This window comes from Camelina sativa, chromosome 4, assembly GCF_030686135.1.
Source record: "Camelina sativa cultivar CO46 ecotype springtype chromosome 4, ASM3068613v1".
In the NCBI taxonomy this organism is placed as follows: Eukaryota; Viridiplantae; Streptophyta; class Magnoliopsida; order Brassicales; family Brassicaceae; genus Camelina; species Camelina sativa.
Window position 1 is genome coordinate 6,739,022 of NC_141883.1, and position 8,932 is coordinate 6,747,953.

Consider the following 8,932-nt stretch of genomic DNA (forward strand, 5'->3'; position numbering starts at 1 on the left):
TAAACCCAGATTGACATCTTACCCTACCAATAAGTTCTGATTCGATTTTCTGATAGATCAAATCAGGATCGTAATAACGTAACAGAAGATGGCCATTTATTGCATGTCCTTTATTCTCTGCAAAGACCTATTTATGTTAAAGGATCAAAGACCTATTTATGTTTTGATTAGTGGTTCATGTTGTGTTGATCATGATTCATTGTAATGTTACACTCGGGTTTTTTTTTGTGTGTGTGTGTGTGTAGATTCTCTGCATCTGCAGATAGATGGTTGATGATTGGAGAAGTTGGTTGATGGACTGAAAAAGTGTTTTCATTGTTATATATAGGTATAGAAAACCAAACAGTGGGAATTAAGATTATTAAAAGAGGAGAATCCCCCGAAGATATGCTAAAAGAGAATAACAGGGTCGATTGCTAAAAGAGTTACACAGGAAGCTTAAAAGATAAAAGTTTAGATTGTATGCAACTTAGGGAAAATTGAAGAAACCTCATATATGGGAAAGGTAATAAAACTGCAAATCTCATTTTGAACCCAAAAACAACAGAGTTTTAACAGAAACAGAAGAAGAAAGATGAAACATTGGTGAATGATTTCATACATTACTTTTGACAGAAGACAAAATATCTAACTCAAATCAACAGCACCAGGAGCGTTACAATCACAGTGACAGTAATAACAGGTGGTCTTATACTCCTCAATACGCTTATCATTTAGAACATCATAATAACGTACCAGCATTCCGCTTATAGGCTTTACTCCACCTAAAACTTTTGTAGATTCAACCACTGAGTCTACAGAAAGAAATGGTTGTACCAGCATTCTCCTCACACAACAACCATCACCCGGTAATTCCCCTACAGATCATAAAACAGAGATCTCTAGATTACAAACACACAGATATACACATATATAAAAGTAGAAATGAGAAAAAAAAAAAAAAAAAGAGGAATTCACACCGTCTACTTCCTTATATACATTCTGGCCCTGCTCAAGTCATGTTTGTCGTCACCAAAGGCCATGATTGACACGCTACCATGAAAGCCCATTTTATGGAGAGCTAATTCGATATTAGGATAAATCGAGTCACGAACGGCACCACTAGGGATTGGATAATCTACAAGTTCCAGAAGACCACTGTCTCATCACCTTGACAAATTAACCATTATGACAGATCGATCACATGAAAAATCTAAACAAACAGTTTCGGATTAGAGATGGAGAGAGAGAGAGAGATCTTATGGGAAAAATATCTCATCTCGGTTAGATCTTCGCCCATGGTTCCACGGAGAGAATTGGAGACTTTCTCGGTAAATTAGGGTTAGATTGATTGAATGTGTGCAGCCTACGGATGAGAGACAGAGAGAGTGCGTTTGTGGGATTTTATCGCTGCGGCCGAGAGATCTATATATTGCCTGGCATGTTCTCAGCCGTTGGATCACAAGAACCGTTTTTAAGGGGTGTACATCTGTGGCTTGTTTTTAATATCTGAACTCGGGATTTCGGTTCACCATATAATTCCGTCCGGTATTACATTTTTTTTTTTAAATAGAGATTTTATTTTAACTAAAAGTATATTAGAAATGTTGACAAAAAAAATATATATATATATATATATAAGAAATCGAATTTCTTTACCAAAATATTGAAAGAAAATAAACAAAAAAATATTTGATGGTTTTGAAATGACAAAGCAATGAAAAATCTATTTTTTTTATGTGGATTCCTAATAATAACCTGAATTAAAAACTAATGAATTTACACAATAATTTTTTTAAAACAAAATTTGATTTACAGGAGTTGGACTGAAAAAATCTACTTTTTTTTTTTGTGGATTCATTATAATAAACTGAACTAGGGATTGACCCATGCGAGTTTTGTTCAAAATTTTTATTGCTAAGATTTTGTATTTCATACTTCAAAGATTCATTGTTAATTGTATGATTATTAGAAGAATTCTACTATTCAATTTTCGATTTGGTTTGATATTTATGAAGTTATGGACGTACATATATTCATTAAACTAAACACATAAGATTGGATTGTAAAAAGTTGGAAAGACAAGTAAATCAAGTTAAAAATAAAACACTGAGTATTTTTTTTTTTTTTTTTTTTTTTTTTTGATATAAAATCCGATGTTGCAACAAGCAAAAAGGGCATATCCACCAATACGAACAGAAGCAAGCCTATTATCAGCTCTGACCACCCGACGTCCCTGGCGCAAGCGTTCTACGTTTAGGGGGAGGACCTTCCTCGCTTACTTTGTCCTTTTTTGCAAAAGAGTACATTTTATCGAATAGGAATGCTGGCCATTGAGAATTTTCTGATGATGAGACGCAATCAGTCGGATCTACTAAAGAAACACGGTAAAATCTACCAGATTCTAAAACAGAAAGGTGTTTGAAGAAACCGCCACGTCTGACTTCAGAGGAGACTACGATCAAATCGCGATCAGGAAAGTCCACAGGAGAGTCGATTACCCATAAATAAATGTCATTGAACATTCTCTGGGCGGGTTTAAACCCTACAGGAAGGAAGAAGATTCTGCTCTTCCACGTCTTCTTACGCAACATCTCTCCACCCCATGAGGAGGAAACATCATCCTTCTCCTCGTCAACATAAGCCCAGATTGACATCTCACCCCTAAAACCCCTACCAATAAGTTCTGATTCGATTTTCTGATAGATCAAATCAGGATCATTCATACTACCAGGAAATGGGCAATCCCCGAGGTCCCAGAAGATGCCCATCTGAGCCCCTTCCACGTCTGTGATAGGCTCTGAACAAAACGGACAACGCATACACAGAATTACCAAATCACATAAACAGATAGGTTAACTATGATCCACTATTATACTAGTATTGACAGATCCACTCTATCACGGCTGGGTGCTAGTTAACTATGACAGATCTAATCATATAAAAATCTAAACAAACATCTTCGGGTTAGAGATGGATAGAGCGATCTTAACGGAGAAATCTTCGATCTTGTAGAGTTCTTCCATTTTGGAGAGATCTTCGCCCATGGTTGGACGGAGAGAATTGGAGAATTTCACGCTAAGTTAGGGTTTAGGGACGGTGAAAAAACTGATCAAGCAAAATTAACATTTTTTAGGTAATTTATCAGAAAATAAGTTTATCAGATTTAGGTGTTTCATCGATGAAAAAAGAATCCATTTAGAACTTAAAACATACAAAACCACTATATCATTTTACTATTTTTACTACATAAAGAATCACCAATCAAAATATATACCTTACATTTCTCTTTTTTTTAATAAAAATTTCAAATCCTTAATTATTCAATAGGTGTGTGTGATGGTCACTTAATACATGTCACAGCGAAAACAATAATACCACTCCATTGTCACTAACAAAACAGTAGGTTTTATAAATTTAAGTTCGATGATTCAAACAGTAAATAGTACAAAACCATAGATTACTTCTCCCATTGATCAGGAGCTCTGTTTCGATCTCTTCATCAGCTCTATGAACTCTCTAAATGCTGCATTCACAGGACAAAACAAAACAAAACATACAAAAGTCCTATTAATCTTCTGGTTTTTCAGTACAACTGAAGCATAAGTGTCTTTGACCGAGTTCAGGCTCAGTGTATGAAATAGAAAGGACAGTTACCGTTATCAGAGTCATGAGGTCCAGGGGAGGCTTCAGGGTGGTACTGGAGAGACATGACATTCATTGCCGGGTAAGATAGACCTGCACAGCTTCCATCATTCAGATTGACATGTGTCACTTCCACTCCTCCGGGAAGTGAAGCTGGATCAACAGCATAGTTGTGGTTCTGACAAAAATTACAGAGAAAGACAATGATACACAACCAGATTCAGATTCTGTCAAACTTGTAACCATGTTCCTAGCACAAAAGTTCCAAACTTGTGCTGAAAAGAATAAGACGCAAGGAAATATACCTGAGCACTGATCTCCACCTGGCCAGTTCTGTTGTTACGAACTGGGTGGTTTCCTCCATGATGACCAAACTTCATCTTGAAGGTCTTACCCCCCAAAGCTTGGCCGAGCAACTGATGACCCATACAGATTCCATAAACAGGGACTTTACCGAGAAGCTCTTTAACTGTCTCAACAGCATATGGCACAGCAGAAGGGTCTCCAGGACCGTTGCTGAACAAAATCCCATCTGGATTCATTTTCAGCGCCTCAGAAGCTGGCCATGTCGACGGAACAACAGTGATTTGACATCCGTATGAAGATAAACGTCTTAGGATGTTTTGCTTGATTCCAAAATCGTAAGCAATAACCTTCGAATTCAAGAGAAAAGTATAGAAAAAAGAGAGTAAGAAGCTGGTATGGAGCATTAATAAGAGAAGAAGTAGAGAAGTAACAATACTCACTTTGTAGGATTTCCCATCGCGTGAATTCGTGTTGAAATCCCATTCAGGGTTTGTTTTGTCAACCCATTCATATGGAGATTTACATGAAACATCACTTATTAGATCGATACCTACAAGATTCGAACAAGCAGACCAAAGGAGTTCAATATTCCAAGGGTTATATTATAATGCAACAAAAGAAAAAGGAAACGGGACAAGAATTCTGACCTACGATATCCCATGAACGAGACATTTGCAGAAGCTCGTCGTCTGTTTTGGACTCTTCTGTGCTCAACACCCCGATAAGACTACCATCTTCTCTTAACCGACGGGTTATTGCTCGAGTGTCAAGATCATCTGATAGTGTTTACAAAAAAAAATTCCCAAATAGAGTAATCAGACATCCAATTTCATAGCATGTAAACAACAATCTAAATAGTATAGTGAACACAAAGGAACTTACAAACTCCCATGATGTTCCTTTCGGTTAGATAGTCAGCAAGTGTTTTCGTGCATCTCCAGTTTGAGGTACTGAAACATTTACAATTTCGAAAGTTAGGAACTTTTAAATGAAGACACGCCCAAAGAAACATGCTTGTTCCTGTGCAATGGAAATGAACACTAACCTGATGCTTAGATTTCTTATCACCAAACCAGTAAGAAAGCATTGTCCAGATTCTTCATCATCTAGAACAACAAACATTACAAATGTGATAAGAAACACTCTGAACATAGCTTTACAGTTTATAAGAATTTTCCAAAACTTGCTACTCACCGGGATTAACACCAGTGTTACCAATTTGTGGGTTTGTCATTAGCACAAATTGACCAGCGTAACTAGGATCAGTTAGAATCTCTTGATACCTTTCCAAAACGAAATTAAAAAAGATTAGTTAAAAGCTCTCAAATTAACAATCTTTGAGGATGATACTGATACCCATAATGTAATGAAAAAATCAAAACTTTACCCAGTCAAGGAAGTGTTAAACACCAATTCCGCAATACGAGTTCCTGGAGCACCAAAGGTCTTCGCCGGCCAGATTGAACCATCTTCTAACACAAGCCTAGCATTGTACGAAGTCCAAGGTTTCTCCGCAACACCTACGATATGCAAAAAAATCAAGACTTTTTCACATCATCATTTCAAGGAAAAAAAAAAAAAAAAATCCAAGCTTTATCCTTTATTCAAGAATTCGACTATAAAAGAGGCCAATTAGAGACAAGGGTCTATACAATACATTCCCAAAAGCAAAAAAAAATTACCAGAGGTTGACAAAGTGAGTGGAGAAGCGGAGCATCGGATGATCGAAACCCTAAATCCACCGCCGCGACGGTCGAAGGAAGGCTGTGAAGAAAAGCTCGTAGGCAAAACAAAGCCCAGAGTCCTCGTTGCCATGGCCATGTTGTTGTTTCTTCACAGTGAAGTGAAAGGAGACAGTGCTTGAGAGAGAGAGAATAAAGAAAAGAAACGGCGTCAAGGTTTTTTTAGTTTAGGGTTGGGCCGATAGCCTCATTTTTGTTATCTTTTATTTTTGACTTTTGTTGACTTTTCTTCTCTGGTAACTCTGTCACATAATCGTAGTTTTTTGTTTACATAATGAACGATTTGATAGTATATACTATTATAAGATTCGGGTTCGAGCCTGATTTGTTCATTCTTGAAGTACCTTAAGAGATTCTTGTTTAAAGATTCGTATTCTCCTCCGGTGACTGAAAAGATTTGTGGTAGAGTCACGCAACAATGGTTTGATAATACCGACGAGAAGGTGAAACTGCGGTTGAAGACTCGTAACCAAAATGTTGTACAGTGATACAAATGGTGAAGCTTAGCGGAAAACTGTTCGAAAGAGGTAGTGTTTGATCAGACAAGATTAGGCAAAATGATTCACACAACAAAAGGACACTAGTAGTACAAGCTGATAAAGCATTGTGGTTTGGCACAACAAAGGAACCATTTGATGACCTCTGGTTGAAGCAGAATATCCCAGCCATTACGATTGCTAACAGAATTGGCGATAAAGAATTTTTATTTATCGACAAAACGATTGGAAATGTTCTGAAAAGTGTGGTGATTACATTGATCTGTTCTGAAGTTTTTAGACATATGGGGTAAAAATTTCTGTTTCTTTCTTTCTTTCATTGTTGTAACCCTCGAAAATGAAGCGAGAATCGACTCTTACGAGGCAGAAACTCTTGGATTTGAAGTCACTTCAGGTAACGAGTCTATTTTTGATTTTGACGATTAATGCATATACGCCATAAGAAGGAATATGCAGTAGTGCTACCAACAAATACCTGCAGGTGCATGAATTAATAAAACTGTTAAGGATCGGCGAAATAATGCAGGCAAAATAATTTCATTATTCTTCTCAGTACCAATCCTGACTGATCTAGTATGTAAATGTTTTGAAAGCTTACCATACTGGAGCCATGTCTAATGACAAGTTGAGAAATGGATATGGCCACCTAAGTCAGTCGAGGAATACAAGTGTAAGATCAATCAAGAACTGACTGTAAGATATAAAAGATGACAGAGAACGAGTAGGACGACGAGTTCTTTGTTCTTACCCTACGGAGATAAAAACATGGAGAATCCATTGGAAAAGAACGAAACATCCTGTCCACAAGATGAAGTAAGCGAACCTGAACAAGGGAAATTTCTACAAAGCAACACCAAAAAAGACCTCAGGTTGATACATTAATGAAAAAAAACAGAACTTGTGGTAACATCTCATATGCAGATGAAAGAAGTATGTTACCAGACGGTTAAGAGATGTGTCAATAAGCAGCAAAACGAGGTTGCTCGTGTGCAAATTCACAGTCATCTGAAAACACATTGTTTGCACTAGAAAAGTTAAGACTGAGTAAAACATAGAAAGTGCCTCCAGCCGAGCAAAGGCTTCAACAATTATACGGTAAGGAGAATTCTTTATGAGAGGGCGCTAAAACTTACGAAACCCATCTCATAGTCCTGTAAAGACAGAAACGGGAAAATCACGGTCCAATATATACTGTCTGTAAGCACAGATGCTCCAGCACCCATCTGTTTTCAACAACCAAAGCGCACAAAGTAGTAAGTACCTCAGTGATCACAAAATATACTACTAAAGCTATTATCAGAAATCTGAAAGTTACAAATTATACATATCCTAAAGATTTGAGTCTACCTGATATATAATCTGAAAGAGATGGACACATGAGTTTAGTGCCTTTGAATCAGAAGTTTTACTCTTGTCGAACGAAACCAATTTGTCCCCATTAATAAGGGGAGAACGAAACCCGATCTCTGCATCATTTCCTACTTGATCAACCATGTTACGTTGCTTCTTGTATTGACAACATCCATAAACTGAAAGCAATGATCCCATCTACAGAACAAACACATTCATCCACACAAAATTTGACTATTATAACCCATATAGATATACACAACATCGAGATCAAAACATACCCCAAAGTAGATTGCTATCAATGTGAATGTCCACCTACCAATCAAAAACACCAAACGCATCTCATAAATCTCAATCAGAAACATTCTTAAAGCACTAAAGATCTTCACTTTACACATACATAATAAAGGAGAGATTTTTAAAGAACTCACTGAGTGTAATAGTAGTAAATACGCCATCCACGGTTAACAAGACGGACAATGTTGTTAACAAGAAGAAAGTAAAACCCGAGAACCCGGAAACCCAGTAACCAACCCGGATGGATTCGCTTAAAACAAGGTCTCCAAACATCATCAATGCACAGAACATCACCATCATGACCATCTAGTGGTGGTTGAGTTTGTACTGAACTATCTTCGTACTTCCACAAAACGAATAAAGAAACAATCATTGGTGTTATTACCCATATCGCACATAGTAACACTCTCCAGTTAAACCAGTACTCAAAACTGGTCAATCCCAAAACATTCTCAAGATTCATTTTTTCTTCAGTTGATCCGTCTGAATAATTCGGATCTTCAGATCCGAATCTCAATTGGATCAGTACCGGACTTGAGAAACCAGATCAGACCCGTCTCTGCAGATGAATTGAAGTAACTTTTTTGATTCACAATACACATATAGAGATGTTAGAATATTAGGATTAAGTAGTAGCTTGAATACTTAATACTTACGTAATGTTAGGTTTCTTCTTGTTCTTGTTCTTGAGAAGTAACGTGAAGTTGTGTATGTGTGTGATGGAGAAGTCAATTTGAAACTTTGATAGCGTATGAGAGATATCGTATAAATCTCCAGAATTATCCAGTGGCGGTGTTAGAGGCCCACTAAAATGGAGAAATCGAAGAACACAGAGTGAGAGACAATGACATGTGGGACATTTTAAACGGCGTCGTTCTGGATTCGTGTGTATAGGCATAAAAATGACAAACATTTCTGAAAGGAAAAATATCTACCTGTTGTAAATTAGAGAATTTAGGAAGCGAAATCTCTTAGTCTTATTGATGAATGTCGAGGTATACAAGTATATATAATAGGAGTACAAAGGCCAAAGCCCATAAACCAAACGAGTACATAGAATAGGCCATGGGCCGTAAAGCAATAACATATGGGCCATACATGCGCGGACCGTACATG

At 37.1% G+C, this 8,932-nt stretch overlaps 3 protein-coding genes and 1 long non-coding RNA gene across 4 annotated transcripts; all 4 read right to left on the reverse strand.

The window, feature by feature from the left end:
* Positions 1–506: 506 nt before the first annotated feature.
* Positions 507–1,482, reverse strand: LOC104780018 (uncharacterized). Its single transcript, XR_766621.3, has 2 exons — positions 960–1,482; positions 507–857 (listed from the first exon to the last, which is right to left on the reverse strand). It is a non-coding gene; the product is annotated as an uncharacterized LOC104780018 (long non-coding RNA).
* Positions 1,483–2,009: 527 nt separating this feature from the next.
* On the reverse strand, positions 2,010–2,801 carry LOC147945514 (uncharacterized). The gene has a single exon (XM_087510022.1). The coding sequence runs from the start codon at positions 2,799–2,801 to the stop codon at positions 2,193–2,195; it is 609 nt and encodes a 202-aa protein (XP_087366148.1). The 3' UTR covers positions 2,010–2,192.
* Positions 2,010–6,238, reverse strand: LOC104780019 (carbamoyl phosphate synthase small chain, chloroplastic). The gene is made up of 10 exons (XM_010504480.3): positions 5,613–6,238; positions 5,318–5,450; positions 5,125–5,213; positions 4,976–5,036; positions 4,813–4,880; positions 4,578–4,706; positions 4,371–4,480; positions 3,930–4,277; positions 3,637–3,802; positions 2,010–3,505 (listed from the first exon to the last, which is right to left on the reverse strand). Exons 1-10 carry the CDS (start codon positions 5,749–5,751, stop codon positions 3,456–3,458), a joined length of 1,293 nt encoding a protein of 430 aa, XP_010502782.1. The 5' UTR covers positions 5,752–6,238; the 3' UTR covers positions 2,010–3,455.
* A 120-nt stretch (positions 6,239–6,358) lies between these two features.
* Positions 6,359–8,674, reverse strand: LOC104780020 (uncharacterized). The gene is made up of 9 exons (XM_010504481.3): positions 8,473–8,674; positions 7,951–8,375; positions 7,801–7,834; positions 7,517–7,717; positions 7,303–7,392; positions 7,109–7,174; positions 6,918–7,009; positions 6,768–6,815; positions 6,359–6,644 (listed from the first exon to the last, which is right to left on the reverse strand). Exons 2-9 carry the CDS (start codon positions 8,277–8,279, stop codon positions 6,560–6,562), a joined length of 945 nt encoding a protein of 314 aa, XP_010502783.1. The 5' UTR covers positions 8,280–8,375; positions 8,473–8,674; the 3' UTR covers positions 6,359–6,559.
* Between the last annotated feature and the right edge of the window lie 258 nt (positions 8,675–8,932).